At 38.3% G+C, this 18,756-nt stretch overlaps 9 protein-coding genes across 9 annotated transcripts; 6 read left to right on the top strand and 3 right to left on the bottom strand.

The window, feature by feature from the left end:
* Window positions 1-2,261: 2,261 nt before the first annotated feature.
* BDF20DRAFT_848305 (uncharacterized protein) lies at window positions 2,262-2,629 on the bottom strand. The gene is made up of 3 exons (XM_053079857.1): window positions 2,609-2,629; window positions 2,477-2,544; window positions 2,262-2,401 (listed from the first exon to the last, which is right to left on the bottom strand). Exons 1-3 carry the CDS (start codon window positions 2,619-2,621, stop codon window positions 2,309-2,311), a joined length of 174 nt encoding a protein of 57 aa, XP_052941363.1. The 5' UTR covers window positions 2,622-2,629; the 3' UTR covers window positions 2,262-2,308.
* A 786-nt stretch (window positions 2,630-3,415) lies between these two features.
* On the top strand, window positions 3,416-5,257 carry BDF20DRAFT_848298 (casein kinase I delta isoform). The gene is made up of 5 exons (XM_053079856.1): window positions 3,416-3,648; window positions 3,785-3,967; window positions 4,035-4,111; window positions 4,175-4,400; window positions 4,492-5,257. Exons 1-5 carry the CDS (start codon window positions 3,537-3,539, stop codon window positions 4,872-4,874), a joined length of 981 nt encoding a protein of 326 aa, XP_052941362.1. The 5' UTR covers window positions 3,416-3,536; the 3' UTR covers window positions 4,875-5,257.
* Window positions 5,258-7,185, bottom strand: BDF20DRAFT_848280 (putative integral membrane protein). The gene is made up of 6 exons (XM_053079855.1): window positions 6,945-7,185; window positions 6,694-6,830; window positions 6,384-6,609; window positions 6,130-6,313; window positions 5,749-6,058; window positions 5,258-5,669 (listed from the first exon to the last, which is right to left on the bottom strand). The coding sequence occupies exons 1-6, from the start codon at window positions 7,081-7,083 to the stop codon at window positions 5,295-5,297; spliced, it is 1,371 nt and encodes a 456-aa protein (XP_052941361.1). The 5' UTR covers window positions 7,084-7,185; the 3' UTR covers window positions 5,258-5,294.
* An 886-nt stretch (window positions 7,186-8,071) lies between these two features.
* BDF20DRAFT_848278 (surfeit locus protein 6-domain-containing protein) lies at window positions 8,072-9,741 on the top strand. The gene is made up of 3 exons (XM_053079854.1): window positions 8,072-8,637; window positions 8,739-8,983; window positions 9,061-9,741. The coding sequence occupies exons 1-3, from the start codon at window positions 8,160-8,162 to the stop codon at window positions 9,595-9,597; spliced, it is 1,260 nt and encodes a 419-aa protein (XP_052941360.1). The 5' UTR covers window positions 8,072-8,159; the 3' UTR covers window positions 9,598-9,741.
* Window positions 9,742-10,133: 392 nt separating this feature from the next.
* Window positions 10,134-12,496, top strand: BDF20DRAFT_904397 (P-loop containing nucleoside triphosphate hydrolase protein; the record flags this gene model as incomplete). The annotated part of the gene is made up of 3 exons (XM_053083026.1): window positions 10,134-10,238; window positions 10,336-12,157; window positions 12,240-12,496. The coding sequence occupies 3 exons, from the start codon at window positions 10,134-10,136 to the stop codon at window positions 12,494-12,496; spliced, it is 2,184 nt and encodes a 727-aa protein (XP_052941359.1).
* Window positions 12,497-12,568: 72 nt separating this feature from the next.
* Window positions 12,569-13,721, top strand: BDF20DRAFT_848273 (uncharacterized protein). Its single transcript, XM_053079853.1, has one exon. The coding sequence runs from the start codon at window positions 12,857-12,859 to the stop codon at window positions 13,346-13,348; it is 492 nt and encodes a 163-aa protein (XP_052941358.1). The 5' UTR covers window positions 12,569-12,856; the 3' UTR covers window positions 13,349-13,721.
* A 691-nt stretch (window positions 13,722-14,412) lies between these two features.
* BDF20DRAFT_797915 (kinase-like domain-containing protein) lies at window positions 14,413-15,313 on the top strand (the record flags this gene model as incomplete). Its single annotated transcript, XM_053076306.1, has 2 exons — window positions 14,413-14,859; window positions 14,927-15,313. Coding segments are annotated over 2 exons (834 nt in total), but the record flags the coding sequence as incomplete, so codon positions are not given.
* Window positions 15,314-15,959: 646 nt separating this feature from the next.
* On the top strand, window positions 15,960-17,276 carry BDF20DRAFT_904395 (glycoside hydrolase superfamily; the record flags this gene model as incomplete). Its single annotated transcript, XM_053083025.1, has 2 exons — window positions 15,960-16,009; window positions 16,151-17,276. 2 exons carry the CDS (start codon window positions 15,960-15,962, stop codon window positions 17,274-17,276), a joined length of 1,176 nt encoding a protein of 391 aa, XP_052941356.1.
* Window positions 17,277-17,377: 101 nt separating this feature from the next.
* BDF20DRAFT_86954 (DDHD domain-containing protein) lies at window positions 17,378-18,684 on the bottom strand. Its single transcript, XM_053081001.1, has 3 exons — window positions 18,468-18,684; window positions 17,600-18,342; window positions 17,378-17,529 (listed from the first exon to the last, which is right to left on the bottom strand). Exons 2-3 carry the CDS (start codon window positions 18,284-18,286, stop codon window positions 17,479-17,481), a joined length of 738 nt encoding a protein of 245 aa, XP_052941355.1. The 5' UTR covers window positions 18,287-18,342; window positions 18,468-18,684; the 3' UTR covers window positions 17,378-17,478.
* Window positions 18,685-18,756: the final 72 nt, after the last annotated feature.

Raw genomic sequence — 18,756 nt, 5'->3', positions numbered from 1 at the left:
TAACTCGTCTTTGTCAATAGTGTCTTTGGTATAATTTTATAGAAGATGATCATTATGCACTTTTTCTTTGCTCTTCTTTCCTACCATATTAGTATTATAAATTTCTCCTTTTTTTTCATCTTCTATAAATCTGTACAGAGTAGAGGAGACTTCCCCATTGGGTTAAAAAATTATTCCATGTTTTATCTTTTTTCTTTTTACTAATTCCCTTTTTGGGGTTTTTAATTCCATCACGTATTTTAACCTGTTCTAGGCAATTTCCGTATTTTGACCTGTTCTAGGCAATTTCTGATACAGTATGTAGTAGTCTTTCTAATAAATCAAGTTTAATCGTATTTGAAAACTTGAAATTCTTATCTGTGACCTGTGAGAAAACCTACGTTTATTTATACAAGTATTTCTTCAAAACGCAAAACTTCCTATTTCTTTCCATCAACGACTTCCTATTTCTTCCCATGAACGGCAATATGGAAAATATCTGCAGCTCTTGTTGGAAACGCGAAAACCATGTATACATACAAGGTGAATTTGTACGCTACGTAAGTTATGCTTTTGCTCAAACACGTAAAAAGCTGTAATACATTGTACTAATAACACTTTTTAGTCTCCAAGCGCTGAGGACATGCCAAAAAACAAAAAGTTATGCGACTGTCCTGCTGCTGCCACTACTGCTGCCACTGCTACCACTGCTGCTACTACTACTTCTGCGGCAGTGGCAGTATCAGTAGGGGCAGGAGTAGCCACTGATACTGCCGCTGATGCTGCCACTGCCGCTGCTGATACTGCCACTGATACTGCCACTGACACTGCCACTGACACTGATACTGCCACTGACACTGCCACTGACACTGATACTGCACTGCCACGGAGTGTCGGTGGCAGGTAAATTTAAAAAGGACGCTTGAAGCCCTTAGCCACGATATAAAGAAAAAAGAAAAAGAAATTCTTATTTTAAAAAAAAAGGTTAAAACATTGAAAAAACAATTTTAAGCTTAAAAGTCATAATCAATAAACATTTTATTATTGCTTCTATACTATTTCTACGCTTCATCCAATAAGAAATTTGTTGCTCTTATGAGATCGTGATCATTCTTTTCTAAAGCATCTACAGCTTGGATACGCGTGAAACCCATGTGGATCAATTCATTGATCAAATGCTCATTTGGTAAAGCTGGTTGAGCCGGTGGTAGAGGAGGCAATGGCGGCGGTATAGGTGATGCATTACCACTGCTAACAGCTGATTTGAATTCATTAATCAGTGCAGCAGGAGGAGGCGCAGGAGGGGAGACGATTGGTGAAGAAGTAGAAGAGCTAGGAGTAGGTGATCCACTGCTGAATAATTTTGGTGGCAGAGCGGGTACTGAGTTAGCGTGTAGTTGTTGAGTGTGTTTCGGCGGTTGTTGTATGTGGTGTGGAGAAGGAGTAAGCTGTGGTGGGTATGGACTAGCAACTTTATTGTTGTTGCTGCTGTCACTGCTCTTACCAATATTCATGATCGTATTCTGAGGAATATTCCAGTATACTAAACTCATAAAAAAACTTCAGATAGGGCCATTCATGCATTAGGCAGTTGAGAAAAAAGAGTTACCTCCTTCGTTCTTTTGTTGATAATGCCTTGGTAGTGGCATTTGTGGTTGCTGTCTATGTGGTGGGTTACTTGGAGAATATTGAGGCGGAGGGTATGATGATGGACTAGTGGATGTACGCTTGATATTATTATCTTGATCTATGCTTGGACTGCAACCCAAAATCGATCGCAATGCTACTAAATCATTTTCCGGTGTGTCCCAAGGATCTGCCGGTGCTAACCCTTGCTCAAATCTATGGTAATCAAAATGCTAGTGATATGAAGATTCAGCATCAAAATCAGACAAAATATGTAATATTTTCCGCATAGCTGCTATACCTTTTCATGGCTGATCTCAAGTGGTACTGTATCTGCTTCTGCACCACTATTATTATTTGGCGCTGACGTTGTCTTTGGCTGCAACATTTTCGGTGAAGTCGTCAGACTGTAATTACCTTCATCCTTCTTATTCTCCTTTGAACTGTTATCGTTATCACTATTGGGTGCCGAATATGTTTGTTGCGGTTGTAAAATTCGTGTATCTGTATCTAGAAATCCAGGAGCAATTTTCCTTGCTGCCTGCTTTTGTTTCTTAATCTTTTCTTCCTCATACTGCTTTCGTTTTTGCGCAAATGCTTCTTCAGCCTCTGTTGTTTGTTTTCTAGACGCTTCCACGTGAGCAATCGTCTCTCGCTCGATTGAGAAAGGATACACTGGCTAGAAAGGTCCCAGGAATATTTCTCAGTAAACCATTTCAAATATACGAGCAAAAGAACTACTTACTAACTTTGCGACATCGTCAATGACCATCTTGAGCTCAGAGGCCACAAAAACCTGACAAGTTACAATATGCCATTAGTGTGTGTTTAGGTTCAGACATATATGAAAGATGCTATTGTTTATCCATACCTTCTTCGGTAATGTGTACAAGGGCGAAACCATCACTGGCACACCTTGAAGTATCGTATACATTGAACCTACCAATGAGTATATTGGTTTAGCTTTCAGCCTCTAGACTTTCTTGTGCATTTTATTAATGACCTTGGTCTGTCATGTACTTTCTGTGAAATCAACTTAAAAAGGTTGAAAAGTAGAAGCGGCTTCTCTGGGAAAAGAAGGAAGGTGCAAGGAGATTGAAAATTCGATGCTACCATTTTAATGTTATCATGCACGCCGTCTGCAGGCATTAAAATGTATGTGAGGGGCTCACTAACATTTACAGGCCGACATCAAGAAAAAAGGAAATGCGCCAACTTCTGACCCATTACTTTATAGTACCATCTGAAAGCACTACTTGGCAATGGGGATATATAAACACGTATGAAGATTCATAGTAACCGGAACTGAGCCACTTAAGTATAGTCTCAATGGAAACTCCTCACACTCCAGAGCTAAAATTTGAAGTGAAAGAGCTGGCTACAGGGATGATACAATAGTACCTAAGGCTGCTTCTCGTCTGAAAGCTTCCAACCCGACAAAGGCAATTCTTTGCTGTGCATAGGGTAGTTACTGCAAACAAGGTTAGAACATGGTTATCTACACTTTAACGACGGTCATAGGTGTGCCTCTATTATTGAAGATCCATTGGAAGAGAGCAAAGTAGTTGGTTAGACAAAGCTCCTAACAATTTTGCTAGGTGGTGAGATGATTAAAGAAATATGTTCCTGATCGCCCAGATTTGCCATTATGGAAAGAACAACAAAGCCGCATGGTAGGACATACGTAGCAAGTAGAGATAAAAGAACTGCATTCATCATGTGATCCCTTCATGCTTTGCTGTTCTGTCTACACATTTCAATAATAATCCTTTGTTATCATTATCTTTACCCTTTTTCTTCCCCCTTTCTCCTTTTTTTTTTTTTTCATTAATCGATTTATTGCAGTAAAAAACTTCTTTTTTTCCACATCCGTTTTCCATAATATACTTTGTTCACAGCGACAGCAAATAGTTGTGCCTTACATACTTACCATGACTACTACAACAGTAACGACAGTGGCATCCGTGGTGGGAAATAAATTTGGTAGTTCCTACAGATTAGGTGCAAAAATAGGATCAGGTTCTTTCGGGGAGATACATTTGGGTATGAGATAAGAATCACAGTAGCTTGCCACAAAAAGCTTCCCACTAGCTTTTCATATATTAAAAACTATAAACTAAATTGAACAAGAGATAGAAAAATAAACAAAACGCGCATTACTCTTCTTATTGTTACTTAGGTATAGAAGAGGCATCTGGAGAAGAGGTTGCAATAAAGCTCGAGAAAACAACAGCAAAGCATCCTCAACTTGAATATGAATACAATGTTTACAGAGCTATTGCAGGCGGAATCGGCATTCCAAGGGTGCGACTGTTTTCAAAAGAAGCAAGCTATCATGGTCTTGTTATGGAGAAACTAGGGCGTAAGTTGAAAAAACGTGCCAAGTGAGCAAAATACCAGAGGAGATCCCCTAATATGGTTACTCATAGCCTCTTTGGAGGAGCTTTTCAATCATTGCAAAAGAAAATTTTCAATGAAGACAGTTTTAATGCTTGCTGAACAAATGGTTAGTGGGAATAACTCATAAGGACAATGTACAGTTGTTATTAACAATGGTGATGAATTTTAGCTTGCAAGAATTGAATATTTGCATACAAAAAGATATATCCATCGAGATATCAAGCCAGACAACTTTCTGATGGGCTTGAATTCATCCAATTATTTGGTTAATTTAATTGATTTTGGACTAGCAAAAAGATATAGAGACAATAAGAACGCACATATTCCACCCAAAGAAGGTAAAAGCCTGACAGGGACAGCAAGGTATGCTAGTGTTCATACGCACTTGGGAAAAGGTAAGTACCGCTGTCACCATTGCAACAAACGGCTTTCATCCTTTTGTTGTGGCGCTCATCATTGTTGTGCTTTGATTCATTCCTCTGACAGAACAGTCGCGAAGGGACGATTTGGAGTCTCTTGGTTACGTGCTTATTTACTTCTACCAAGGACAACTACCCTGGCAAGGCCTTAAAGCGAAAACGAAAAAGCAGAAATACGAAATGATCAGTGAACTAAAGCGATCTATACCTTTAGAAGAACTATGCAAAAATATGCCTCGCGAATTTGTCATTTATATTGATTACACGCGAAAACTTACCTTCGAAGGACAACCAAACTACAATTTTTTGCGCGACTTATTCAGAACAATATCATTGAGAGAAGGCATCAAGCTTGATTTGGTTTACGACTGGACTACAAGAAATAACGGCAATGGTAGTGGTTACAGATATAGAAATGGTGTAAATAACAGCCATCACGCTCGACCATGACAGAAGATACTTTTTACAACTCTTGCTACTTAGGTTATGAGAGCATCTTTTTTTTTTGTTAGTACTGTTAAAGCATGTCATCTTTCTTGCGATCTACAAATATACATAAACAAATGTTAAAAAAGTTATAAACTGTCTCCGCTCAAGCACCTACAGTTCTTCCAGATCATCCAAATCGATAGGTGCGCTTATTCTTTTTTTCATTTCTCCTTCTCCTACATTCCATTGCAATATTGCTCGAATAAACACTATAGCAATTACATTCTCTTGTATATCTCAAACATTTGATATTCATGTACACTTCTCCCATCATACGGAATCAAAACTCTTTAACAAAAGAAACATATTTACAAAGATTTATAAAGTAACTAACTCATGGGCAAATGAATAATAAAAAAAAAAGTACGAATAGAAGTGATGCTAAGCTACATTGGCGGATACCACTGCGGTATGATGAGGTTCATTGTTTCTTGTAGTTGTAGTTTTCATTTCTACAACATCATGTTCGCTGCTATTGTTGTATACCTCATCGTCGTCGTCCAAGAAAGCTGAAGAAGCGCTGAGGATAGCATCGCCATTATACACTTCGGCATACCCTCTATTTTGTTTAGCTGAATCACCATAGTCCGTTAAATATTCCCAAAGATAGATCAAAGAGAATGCAGCAGTAAATACAACAAATCCAAAAGTTAAGAGGACGTTACTATAAGACATCACGTCTACACCGATAACATTCAGTAAATTGAGCTGTTCTTCTGTAGAGCCCATGAATAACAGTCCTGATAACATTAACGTCTATTGTAAAAAGGAAAAAAAAGTTCGGTAAACATTTCAAAATATGTATATACATCAGCAAGGTCATGTCAATATTTACTAGTGGTGGTAGGTATTGGAAGGGTGCTATGTCCCGAACATTATTTTCCTTCCAAACAAAACAAATTTCAATAATCCTACTCAATCCACCTGCGGCCAGCATATATCCAAAGTATGAATGAATAATGCCACTGTTGGGTACATGTTGAGCATGCCCTTGGAATGAAACCGCGGTCAAGATGATTAATACAGAGGGTATCACACTTCGTTTACCATTGCGACTAAGAACAATGCCCAATAATCCTGCTGCCCACCATATAATACCCATAGATGTGTGTTGATAATCCCCATGATTCCATGGCTGTCCCCATCTGTATAACCGTATTAATTTCCCAAAAATACATCCATCTTTTCTTGCATTAGTCCAAACTTCTCTAATTACCTGTGCTCGGTGAATGTATTCACAATACCCCATAGCATAATAACCCAGCTGTCATACCATTCTTGACTTTTGCCATTCCTCAAGAGCCATGGTCCACCTACGCGCAACATCATTAATAATAAAATTCCATAAGCCACAAACGAAGAACCCATTATAAAGTGTGCTAAACATTGCCCAGTATGATCTGTGGTTACAGTGAATAAAGAATCAGTAATGATCCACAAACGACGTCCTGTTGATATTAGAATCTTTACCCCCATAACAAAATCCAACGGAAGCAATAACTCCTAATACAATCTGTACGTAGCCTATAACAGGTATTGATGCCCCCATTACTTTATGAATTTTACTTATCACTGGCCGTATTTTTCCGTAAATGCCTCGTTCAAGGTGCAGTTTCAAAAATGCGCCTATTACAACTTGCAGGATGACTGTCCAAATGACAATATTGGCAAACCAACGATGAGCAATATGCGGTTCCTATAATATACATGGAGAAGAGTTAGTTATTTATGGGTTGAAAAAGAAATCACCCGAGTTGTAAGGTCAAAGCGTTTACTGTACATAATTGCGACCATTATGTGCGTGCGCTAGAAATAGTCCAATGACAAATAAAGCGGTTCCTAATACTTGAACGGGTACATGCCATCGATTCTTGGCTAAACCAAGTACCATACCCAGTGGATATAAAATTCCAAATGCTGTTTCTCCAAAGGAAAAAAAAAAAAGGGTAGAAAGGCAGGTTTGATAATCAATCATTTGTTCAGTAAGGGCTCGCTCCAACAATAGAGACTATCTGAATACAATGGTCATACCTGTCACCATAAAGGTAATATGAAGTGCCATAATAAGCCCTATAGGCTCGTCTGTAGCGGCATAGCTGTTAAATAGAGAAGGGTCCAAATTATGGCTATGACCCATTCCCGATGAGTGTTCATCTTCGGACTTGTTCATGCCCTAATCAACAATACAAAAAATTCGAAATACGGAACAAAAAGTAGAGAAGAAGGTTTGTGACATATGTAAATATTTGTTTTAGTGGCCTTTACCACTTTTATTCTCCAAGGGGAAAAAAAAGAAAAAGCTAGGCCACTGATGGCCGATCTATTTATCCGTCTAATACTTTTCCAGAGATAGGATGCATTCAGTGTAACTTTAAACCAGAAAGCGAACTTTTTGCACGACTTTCAAAGTCATGAACATGCAATGTAAAATCACGACTCAACCGCACTATCTTGATTTCCAGTATAGACGGACATGGTTGCTCTCAATTTGCTGTCGAACTACATTTTAGGAAAAATCTGGGGTAGACCACATCAGGTCTGAGTCTGTAGCTTGCATTAAAAAAAGATCAGTTTCTATGATGAAATGGCCACGGCTGTTACGCCAGCTTGTTACTATCGCCGTTCGTTTTTTGCCTTTATTTTCGTAACAGTTTATTGCTATAGTCATTCTTTTTTTTAAAGGTATCCTTCCGAAAAAAAGGGCATTTAAGAATGACAATATTATGACTTACTAAAACAACATTGACTGGTCAACTGGCTTCATGCCATGTAATTTTTAAATGATTTGTCAACTTATCTTGTGCTTTCAACGGGAGAGTTTAACAATCAGTTCCTAAAGCATGAATATAACTCTAGTAAAACAGAAAGTATAAGTAAGAAATTGACCAGCAATAGTAAAAGGATCAATATATGCCTAAAGCGAAGAAGAATAGAATTAGCCATTATTTGCAGCAATGATAGGATATCTTGCTCATAATCTGTCTTTAATTAGAGCTCAAATACATTGAAAGATATGGAAAGGAGGTGTATAAGACAGCTTCTTCCTTGTATGCCACTGTAAGTAAAATATGTATGTGCATCCGTGCCAAATAAAAGCTTTCCAAGTCACGGCCTGTAAAACGCCCAGCCACAATTTTTTTTATTTTCATTTTTTTTTTCTGCTCCTCAATTGTGTGGTAAAAGTAAATTTCACATTTAAATTTTGGCTTTTTTTCTCCCTCTTAAACCTCATCGTACAATAACATTATGGTTCAGCTTGACAGATTAAACGACTTGTCTGATCGTATTGCCCATGATGCTCAGATTTTTGATGATTTATTGAGACTTATACCCGCCAAGTTTTATGTTTCTGAGAAAAATGATGACGAAAATATGCATAGCAAGTTTCAACATAATAAACGTAAAAAGACACCTAAGCAAGCCATCAAAGAAGCAACAAAAAAGGCGAAAAAGCTGAAACTGGATCCCGAAAACGCCAAGACAATAACAGATATTCAAACTGAAAAGGCACAGCAGTTACAGCAACAGCAAGAAAAAGAAGAAGACAGTAGCGATGCATCCGACGATGACAGTGGAGCTATGAGAAACAATGACGATGACGATCAAGAAATGGATGTTGATTCGGGTGCGTTTAGTGGAATGAGTGATAAAGACTCTGTCACAACAACTACATCTATCAATACAGCAACAACAACAGATACAAACGGAAATGGCGCTGATTCAGGTAAATGTTTAGTCACCCGTTTTTTCTAATGGCAGCCATTCGCAGCAAGTGTTAATATGTTTTTGCTCTCTTTTACATGTCACGCATTTTGTACCTAACAGTTGATGTTCAACCTATGGAAAGGAGTGATATTTCAGAACTTCGTGTACGTCTTCAAGAAAGAATCAATGAATTACGTAAAAAGCGTAATGCTGCCAATGATACCGAGAAGAAAGCTAGAAGTCGCGCTGAAATCTTAGCTGCTAGAAATAAAAAGAAGGAAGATAGAAAGAAAGCGATAAAAGCACAAAAAGAGAAGGGTAACAAAGCCGCTTCAGAAGAACTTGTTGTGCCTGATCACCAGAAGGTAACAACAACACTTGAGATGAAAGCATGCAATAATACAGTAGGTAGATGGCTCACTCATCTCTTTATCTTCCTTAGCCCGCTGTTGACAAATCTAAACCTTCAGCTGATTCCATCAAGATGGATGGTGCTGTATACTTTGGTAAACTTGCTGTAGGCAAAGAACAGCCTAAAAAGAAGGGACCCTCTGATGCAAAGACACAACTCAAGATGCTGGAGCAAAAGAAGGAAAAGATTGAAAAGTTGAAGGATGAAGATAAATCTAAAGCTGATCAGTTATTAGAAAAGGAAGAATGGAATAAGGTCTTATCTTTAGCGACTGGTGAAAAGCCTAAAGACAATGTCAAATTACTGAAAAAGACGATCAAACGACAGGAGAAGCAAAAGGGCAAGAGTGCTCAAGAATGGAATAAGCGTTTGGATAAGGTCAAGATGGAAGAAAAGAAGAAGATCCAAAAGAGAGAAGAGAATATTAAAGCTAAAATTGAGGAGAAAAAGAATAGAAAACGTGGTATTAAAAAGCCTAAAGCTCGTCCAGGTTTTGAAGGAATCAAACGCGGTAAAGGTGGTAAAGTGACAAAACCTACTCCTCCTACTCACAAGCATAAGAAATAGAGAAACTTCAATATTCCAAAACTGCGCATACAAACCTTTTTCTTTTATTTTAATCTATAATTATTGTATTTCCTGTTTTCCATTTTGTAAAATAAATCTCGTCGAAATTCCCCAAATGCCCCCCCCTCTTGTGACTTGCCTGTGACGATTTTGTGCCTACTACTAAGGATGGACAAACTTGAGTGTGAATTTCCAACATTTTCTCTTTGATTTATTCATACCACATTATTTAGAATGGCACAGCAGAATAAGAAAAACAAACAAGAAGAGACTAAAAGGGTCAATCAAAAGTTAATTAGGCGACAAAAAGAGAAGGATACCTTAGCACAACTGGAAGAAAAGGCTAGCCATCCCGTAAGTATAATGGACTGATTACCTCATCGGTAGATCTGTTTACTTTTTTTTTTTGATCGATCCAGCTATTGATCCATTCCGATTTCTTTCTGTAGGAAAATTATGAAGATGCACAGCTCTTTAGCGAATTACCCCTTTCTGAAAAGACGCAAAAGGGTTTGGCTCAAGCCAACTTTAAGCAAATGACAGAAATTCAAAAGAAAGGTATTCCACTTGCTTTGGCCAAGCGAGATGTCCTTGGTGCTGCAAAGACCGGTAGTGGTAAAACTCTCAGTTTCTTGATACCAGTAAATTTCATTATCTGATGATTGAAAAAAAAAAAGAAGCAAACAACTGTGAAAGTTAACAATAGGCTAATGTTTATTTCACGAATGACTTTTACAGGTTCTCGAATTATTGTTCAGACAGCAATGGAATGCAGCTGATGGATTGGGTGCCGTCATCATCTCTCCTACCCGTGAACTCGCTGTCCAGATCTTTGAAGTGCTTAAAAAAATTGGTAGATTCCACACCTTCTCAGCTGGTTTGATTATTGGTGGCAAGGAATTCAAAGTTGAACAGGAGCGTATTTCTCGAATGAACATTTTAGTGTGCACACCGGGTCGTCTTTTACAACACATGGATCAATCAGCTGGATTCACCTGCGACAATTTACAGATGCTTATTTTAGATGAAGCTGATCGCATTATGGATATGGGTTTCCAAAATACCATGAACGCCATTATCGAAAATTTACCTCCTCAACGTCAAACGCTCATGTTTTCAGCTACTCAAACTCGTTCAGTAAAAGACCTTGCTCGATTGTCTTTGAAAGACCCTGAATATGTGGCTGTTCACGAAAAGGCCGAACACAGTACTCCTAAAACTCTCTCTCAACACTATGTTGTCACTGAGCTTCCCAACAAATTGGATATTCTCTATTCCTTCATTAAATCTCACTTGAAATGCAAAACCATCGTATTCTTGAGCAGTTGTAAGCAAACTCGATTTGTGTACGAATCATTCTGTAAATTGCAACCTGGTGTTCCCATCATGCATTTACACGGCAAGCAAAAGCAAACAAAACGAGTGGATATTTTCAGAAAGTTCACTTCCACTCAGCATGCTGTTCTATTATGTACGGATATTGCAGCTCGTGGTTTAGATTTCCCTGCTGTGGATTGGGTGCTTCAACTGGATTGCCCTGAAGATGCTGAAACTTATATCCATCGTGTCGGTCGTACTGCTCGTTTCGATGCGGACGGTCATGCTTTGCTCATTTTAGTGCCTTCTGAAGTGGAGGGTATGATTGAAGAACTAAAAAAGAAACGCGTGCCAATTGAAGAAATCAAAATCAAGAGTAGTAAGCAGCAAAGTATCCAAAAGCAGTTACAAAGCTTTTGTTTCCAAAATCCCGAGATCAAGTACTTGGCGCAACGTGCTTTTGTGGCGTACATGCGATCTATCTATCTGCAGAAGAATAAGCAGATTTTTAATGTCACAGCTTTACCAGCAGAGGAATTCGCGCATGCTCTTGGTTTGGCAGGTGCACCCAAGATCAAGTTTGTGAAGAAGGCAGAGAAGAAGTTAATGGGCGCTCAACCCGCGAAGAAGGCCGACACAGAAGATGAATCAGAGAATGAGACAGCAGCAGCAGCAGCAGAGGAGGAGTCTAAAGATGAGAAAGAGGAACAAGCGAAAGGACAAAAAACCAAATATGATCGTATGTTCCAGAGAAAGAATCAGGATATTCTTTCAGAACATTATAACAAACTGGTCGATTTTGAGGGTGATAAGGTGACATTAGGCGGTGGTATGGATGAGGACGATGATGAAGATTTCTTAACTCTCCAAAGAGTCAATCATGAAATTGAAAGTGATGAAGACGATGAAGAAGGAGAGGAGGATAAAGACGAAGGAGATATTAAAGACTTGGATGATGAAAATATATCCAAGCGTAAATTAAAGATGACAAAGAAACACAAAATCAAGAATATGCCAAAGGGTGAGAAGGTTATTTTCGATGAAGAGGGTAATGCTCATGCCGAATACGAGTTTATAAATGAAGAAGACTTCTTAAAGGCCGGTGATGCCAAGACACAGATCAAGGCCTTTATTGACGAAAAGAGTACTGCAATGGAAACCGCAGATAAAGAAGATAAAGAAATTGTTAGACAAAAGAGATTAGAAAAGAAAATTAAAAGAAAGGAAAGAGAGAGAGCTGTAAGTATTATAGCAATATCCGTACTCTATCGATTTGTTGGTCTCTTATTGAACTTCATCTTTCACTCATTAGGCATTACAGGAAGCAGAAGGTTACTCGGGTGAAGAATCTGATGTTGCCTCTGATGAGGATAATGTGTCAGCTATGTCAGAAGACGAATCCGAGAGTGAAGAAGAAGAAGAAGAAGAAGAAAAGGCTGACAGAAAGAGAAAATGGTACGAAGAGCAAGAAAGCGAATCTGAAGCAGAAGATACCAAGAAACAAAAAGTTATCGATGTTGCCGAACCTCAAACATTGGAAGATCAAGAAGCTCTTGCACTCAAGCTTTTGGGTGCTGCTTAAATGCCTCTTTCTTTTCCGTACATTGTATAATTATATTTAAATTTTGTAGAATGACAAATATTCAGTCTATGCATTTTTTCTGTTATATATCATTAAATTTATCGTTTTCCCTATTTTTACCAAAGCAAAATGTACTTGTTCCCTTGTACTTATATCTGATTGATTTCTCTTGGAATTATGATGATTCAATGTCTCTTTCAAATAATCAACCAATCTGCAACTGTAATTAATCACTTCAGAAAGTGGCAAGCATGCAGTGGCAGTTTAAATTCAGAAGGCACTTTTTGATAATTTATTTTAAAACAATTCAGTCATTTCTTCTCTGATCGGTGTGGATTCAACACACAGGAGGAGAATAGAATGAGCAGCGATGATGACACAAACTCAAGATCCGAAGTGATTCCTTTAAAGCAACATAAAATACCACTAGAACTACGAACAGATCCCATCAAAGGTCGTGGTGTCTTTGCAACTGAGCCGATCGAAAAGAATACTTTGGTCGAGATCTCACCCATTCTTTTTTTCAAAAGCGATGAATACAAACAGCATGGCCAATATACCATACTTGATCATTACACTTACTGCTGGAAAGAAGGTGGATACGCGCTGGCGCTCGGATTGGGTTCGATGTTCAACCATCATAGTAACCCTAACATGGGTTTTATTAGAGATGTACCCAATCAGCTAATTAGATACGTGACGTTACGCCGTATTGAAAGGGATGAAGAGTTATGTATATCCTATGGCAACCATTTGTGGTTTGAGGACTCTACTGCTGCAGATACTGCGAAGTCAGAGTCTGAAGACGAGCCATTTCCTTTTGGTAGCACCAGTATCGAAGATGAGGAGTAATGAACGAAAAGCATTCAAAGACTGTTCACAGTTTATGTAATCTAGAACAAAAAAAAATACACCTTTATGTCCTTTTTGCCCCATCTATTCTTTGCTATTCAGTCTACTGACTATGGAACACGCCAACTTTTTTGAGCGTATGCACGTCATAAAATTGCATAAGAACCTTATTATGAATAAAGCCATTAGAGGCTTTGTATTTATTTAACTGATCATGATGGTGTAGTATTATTAAGTCATCCATGGGTAACATTACATTGTCTTGTGCAATTTATGTTGGTTCGCAATAAGCGTTTTACCATTCACAGCATCCACATTCAACTTTTTTTCTTTTTTTCTTTTTTTGATCTGGACAAAAATGGTAATTATCAATTCATATGAGTTTTTTAAGATTGTTGGGCTCTTTTTTTTTTTTTTTTTTTTTTTTTATTGTTTTCGCACTTTAAAAAATCAAACAGGTCGTTCAAGTGCGACAAAAGAGAGGTGTTCGATATAAAAAAACTGCCAAGCTATAATTTTGCAATTTCCACGGGTTTCCTCATCTTTTCTTCTTTCTTCCTTGGTTAGCCTGTTTTTATCACCATCTTTCATTCCCGAACCACTTTTGTATTTTATGTTAACTACTACAACAGATTCAACAGCAACAATGAAATCGTCTTTCAAAGTTGGTAAAGTAAACAACAATGCCCGCAAGAAATTGTCTGCATCCTCACGAAGTAAAAGTAGTCCCGCTTTGATGGTACAGAATAGCAACATCAATCATCCCAGCGGCAAAAGAAAGCTTAATCAACTCCCACATTGTCACACAGTTATTGATTTGACGTAAGCTATATAGAATAGCGGTATTTAGCTTCATTTTTTTCCAAATGTATGTTGAGAGATGAGGTATATTTTTGACAGCATCTCTTATTATTAGGGTCCTTAAAGGAAATACACTCATCAAAGCTGTTCAAACACTCATCAGCAATCTTTTTCAACTTCATGTGAGACATATTCACCTGGACAGAGTGAGTGGAGCACTCACCAACGCTGTATTTTTCGTCACCATCAATCACACTCAAAAAATGTTACTTCGTGTCTACGGTGTAGGATGCGATCAGCTCTTGGATCGAAACAAAGAACTCAACTGGTTGAGTCATTTATCACAATTGAATATTGGGCCAAAGATGCTAGCCACATTTGGGAACGGTCGTTTGGAAGAGTATCTACCTTCTACTACATTAACAAGTCAGGATATTCGTAATACAAGGATTTCTGCTCAGATCGCCTCACGTCTTCATCAGTTACATTCCATTGTCCAGATATTCCCGCCTGATGAAGCATTCGACGAGCCTTTAAATGTATGGACAATGATTGAAAAATGGTACACAACGTTAGTGGATATTTTGCCTCAGCTGAATTCAATCTATCCAGAATTAAACTTGGATTTAATCGAGTTACGTGAAAAGATCGATGCTTGTAAAACCTTCTTGAGTAAATCAGACAGTCCTATTGTATTTGCCCATAATGACGTAAGTAGACAAATTGAGACACACGAATAGAACGGAAACTGACTCAGATGATATTTATTATATTCAGGCACAATATGGTAACATATTAAAGATCGAGGGTAGTAACGAACTTGTCGTGATTGACTTTGAATATGCCGGCTACAATCCAAGAGCCTATGATATTGTGAATCATTTTTGTGAATGGATGTATGATTACCATAGCACAACACATCCCACCTGCCAAATGATCGAAGAGAGATACCCTACCAAAGAAGAGCAGTTGAACTTCTTATCCTCTTATTTAAACCATACCCAAAATCAAGAAGAGATTGAAGCTGCGTATGAAGAAGTGAACCAATGGAGAATGACAAGTCATCTGTTCTGGAGTTTGTGGGGTTTTGTTCAAGCAAGTCAAAGCGAGATAGAGTTCGATTATTATGCTTATTCTAAGCAACGTTTGGCTGCCTTTGAAAAAGATCTTGCTTCTTATGTCTCTGTATCTTTAACGAAATAAAAAAGAAAAAAACTGTCATGATGTCCTGCTGAACGAACCCAACAAAGTTCTATTGATCTTTTTTTGGGCTTCATGTGTGTGGTTTTCTTTCATTTGGTTCCAGATTTTTTTTATTTTTTTTATTTAATTTTAGAAACTGAAAAAAGTGTGAAGATCTTTTGACTTTACTTTCTTTAATTATTATATATTTTACATATTTTATTTTATTTTTTTTCTTTATTGTTTCCCTTTCTGAATTATGAACAACGATCCAACCAAACAAATCATTGTCGAAAATAAGCCAGCAAGTCTTGAAGCGTAAAATAACTCATCCCATCCCCTTGATTCGCCTCTTTTATTAATAGTACGCTGTAAACTAATTGATTCATTGTTTCAATATTAGAGTACCCGAATTCGCCAAAAAGCCAGTCTTAGGTTTCTCTACCTGGTCCTCTCAATTATTAGACAGTGTTCCTGGTTATGGTGGCAAACATATTACTCCATGGTAAATGAACAATAGATAGCTGATGATTCATGATGCAATCATACTTAATTCTTTTTCTTCTTGTTGTGTTACAACTTCGGCGACAGGTTCGACGAACAGCAGATTAAGGAGATCTCGGACGTCATGAAGGAAAAGATGCCAGAGTACAAGTACATCAACATTGACTCAGGATGGTAAAGTTCATATGATTGAGGCGAGATAAGGATATTTATAAAACTAGAGAAAACAATACGGACATTAGGGAAGGGGCAAAAAGATAGCTTGTATTCCTGATCTAACGCTTCGTTCGGATGTTTATGCAATTTTTTTCTCAGGTGTAACGAATGTGACGAATTTGGTCGTTGGACAATTCGTAAAGATGTCTTCCCTAACGGTCTCAAGCCTATCTCAGACCACCTGAAGAAGAACGGCCATCGTCTCGGTATCTACATTTTGCCTGGTATTCGTAGGGACAGTGTGGAAAAGAAATGCCTCATCAAAGGCACCAACCGCACCGTAGACGAACTCGTTCCTTCTCGTAAAGAAGGTTGTGGTTTTAAGGGCACCACCTATATGCCAGACGAGCATAACGATTTAGTACAAAAATACTACGATTCCATTGCTGAATTATTCCACGAATGGGGTATCGGTTTTGTTAAATTGGATGCTGTGGGCCCTGGTGGCGGTAGCGAATATTATCCTTATACTGGTCCCGATAACCGTGCTTGTACTCAAATGCTGTACAATGCTTTGAAGAAATACGATATTTGGCTGGAGATTTCATGGCAGATCGATTCCTCTTACGCTGATGAATGGGCACATATCTCGAATGGTGCACGTATCTACACCGACATTGAATCCTATTCCACAAAGACAATGACATCGACCCACCGTGTCATGCAACGTATCACACCGTGCGAGAAGTGGGTCAATACCTGTGTCGTCGGTAGTGATTATGGCTTTTATGTTGATTTGGATGTTGTCTTGGTCGGTATGACTGTCAATGATAAATGTGTGGATGGTTTGGATAACGATGATGTTCGTCAAACCTACATCAGTTTTTGGGCTATGGTCTCTTCCGTTTTCTGTACTGGTGCAGATCCTCGTAAGATACCTGACAAATATCTGGCCATGTACAACCATAAGGAAATCCTGGAGATTCATCAAAGTGGTGTCATGGCACGTCCCATCGGTTCCGGCAATGTCTGGCAAAATAGAAAGCAAATCTGGTGGAAAAAGCTGAAGGATGGTCGAATCTATGCTTGTTTGATAAACGCTCATACTTATTTCTTCATGCTTGGTTTAAGTCATGAAATCACTCTTAATTTTGCTGACATTGGCTTGCAGAAAGCCAATTTGAAGGACGTTTGGACAGGCGAAGAACTTGGCGTTTATGACCAGAAATACAGCATTGTTTTACGTCCTGCTCAATGTCAAGTTTTACTCATCACACCTGCATAACAATCCGATTTAATCTCCCTTTCCCTTTTACCTCTACATCATTTTCTCTTATTACATTCCTATATAATGTTTTAAACAATAATTTCTGCATCTATCTTTATTACATATATACATTATCAGTTTACACTATATTATCTTTGTTTTTTGTACTTTCTAGACAATTTAATTTTTTATATTTTTTTTTGCCCATTTTAGCTTTCCATCAGTCATGCAAATAAATCTGTTTAACCAAAAATGCTGCAACGTCCAAATCCTACATAGATAGATCACTTAGTTACAAATATATCCGCGATACCGAAAGATAGAATTGACATTTGATTTACCTGCCAGTACTGCATGTGCGCACTGAATGCACTTAAATACGGATTTTCCAAGAAACCTTCTTGCAGACAATAATCCACTCGTCCAGTGGCATTCAGCATTTTTAATCTCTCTGCTCCTTTTAGAGCCACAACAGACTGTGTATTTGCTGCTGTTGCTGCTGGGGAAGCTACTTTTAGCGATGCAACTGTCGGTGTAGCAGCAGGTGAACTACTTCGTAGTACATTGCCTGTCGACTTTTTCTTTTGCAAACTTTCTTTACCAATGCTGCTGTTACTGCTACTGTTACTAGCACTGATATTGCTGAAAGGATCGCTGTTGGATCTCACCCTCGTCAATTTATGTAAGCGATGATGATTGTCATCAGTACTAATTCCGTTCGTAAAAATGATACCCTCAGTAACATCGACAGCAGCATGAGTAGTAGTGGCCGTTGATGTCGTAACTATTCCATCCTCAGTCTCTTCAAACTCTTGTAGTTTATCTGCCATTGTATTCTGATGACTCGTAGTAGCTTTTTCTGGATGCATATCTTCATAAATCTGTTGCCTTGATAAACCCAAACCACGCATGAACAGATTAGTTGTTAAGCCCATCTTCAGTGATTCGTACATGGCACCCGCTCTTGTGGCAATACCAGTGCCCACATTAAAACTGGCATCAAGGACGCCCTTCAGTCCGCCCTTCATGTAGGGTATAGGCTCAGGTTTCAATTTGGCTGTGTAATGACGTGCGATCAAAGGTTCTAAACGGTAAGCAACGGGATCAGACTAGTAGAACGTTGAGCTTAATTTTTACTGTACGAATTATCTTCAAAGAACAATCTTTTGTAATTGTCAAACTTTTTTGGCTTTCTTTTTTTCTGTTTACCTTATGAAAAATATTATACAGGTTCTCTACAGCTGGATAGCAATAATTAATCGATGTCGGTGACGGTGACTTCACGTCTGCAAGAAAGTCATCGTTTGTTATATTGGAGGAATCGAGCGTTTTACGAGACGCTATCTTGAAACCTCTCAAGAGTAATATGACGCCTAATGGTGAACCTGCAGCAAAGAAGTTTTCAACTTTGAATTGCAGTGGTGGTAGTGAGGCTTTACGAGAAGTTCTTTTTGGTTGTTCACTGTTGATTCGACTGCTTTCATTCATGCCGGATAGA

This window comes from Mycotypha africana (assembly GCF_025528875.1).
Source record: "Mycotypha africana strain NRRL 2978 chromosome Unknown BDF20scaffold_1, whole genome shotgun sequence".
Classification (NCBI taxonomy): domain Eukaryota; kingdom Fungi; phylum Mucoromycota; class Mucoromycetes; order Mucorales; family Mycotyphaceae; genus Mycotypha; species Mycotypha africana.
This window is presented reverse-complemented; position numbering and strand designations above follow the sequence as displayed.

Coding starts and splice junctions, on each gene's coding strand:
- BDF20DRAFT_848278 (XM_053079854.1), top strand. CDS start 8,160: ATGGTTCAGCTTGACAGATTAAACGACTTGTCTGATCGTATTGCCCAT. Junction 8,638..8,738: donor CGGAAATGGCGCTGATTCAG/GTAAATGTTTAG, acceptor TGTACCTAACAG/TTGATGTTCAACCTATGGAA. Junction 8,984..9,060: donor TTGTGCCTGATCACCAGAAG/GTAACAACAACA, acceptor TATCTTCCTTAG/CCCGCTGTTGACAAATCTAA.
- BDF20DRAFT_848280 (XM_053079855.1), bottom strand. CDS start 7,083: ATGAACAAGTCCGAAGATGAACACTCATCGGGAATGGGTCATAGCCAT. Junction 6,610..6,693: donor CACATAATGGTCGCAATTAT/GTACAGTAAACG, acceptor TGTATATTATAG/GAACCGCATATTGCTCATCG. Junction 6,059..6,129: donor AATACATTCACCGAGCACAG/GTAATTAGAGAA, acceptor ACGGTTATACAG/ATGGGGACAGCCATGGAATC.
- BDF20DRAFT_848305 (XM_053079857.1), bottom strand. Junction 2,402..2,476: donor TGTACACATTACCGAAGAAG/GTATGGATAAAC, acceptor GTAACTTGTCAG/GTTTTTGTGGCCTCTGAGCT.
- BDF20DRAFT_848298 (XM_053079856.1), top strand. CDS start 3,537: ATGACTACTACAACAGTAACGACAGTGGCATCCGTGGTGGGAAATAAA. Junction 3,649..3,784: donor TTTCGGGGAGATACATTTGG/GTATGAGATAAG, acceptor ATTGTTACTTAG/GTATAGAAGAGGCATCTGGA. Junction 3,968..4,034: donor TGTTATGGAGAAACTAGGGC/GTAAGTTGAAAA, acceptor GGTTACTCATAG/CCTCTTTGGAGGAGCTTTTC.
- BDF20DRAFT_86954 (XM_053081001.1), bottom strand. CDS start 18,286: ATGAAGGGCGGACTGAAGGGCGTCCTTGATGCCAGTTTTAATGTGGGC. Junction 17,530..17,599: donor CGCACATGCAGTACTGGCAG/GTAAATCAAATG, acceptor CTATCTATGTAG/GATTTGGACGTTGCAGCATT.
- BDF20DRAFT_848273 (XM_053079853.1), top strand. CDS start 12,857: ATGAGCAGCGATGATGACACAAACTCAAGATCCGAAGTGATTCCTTTA.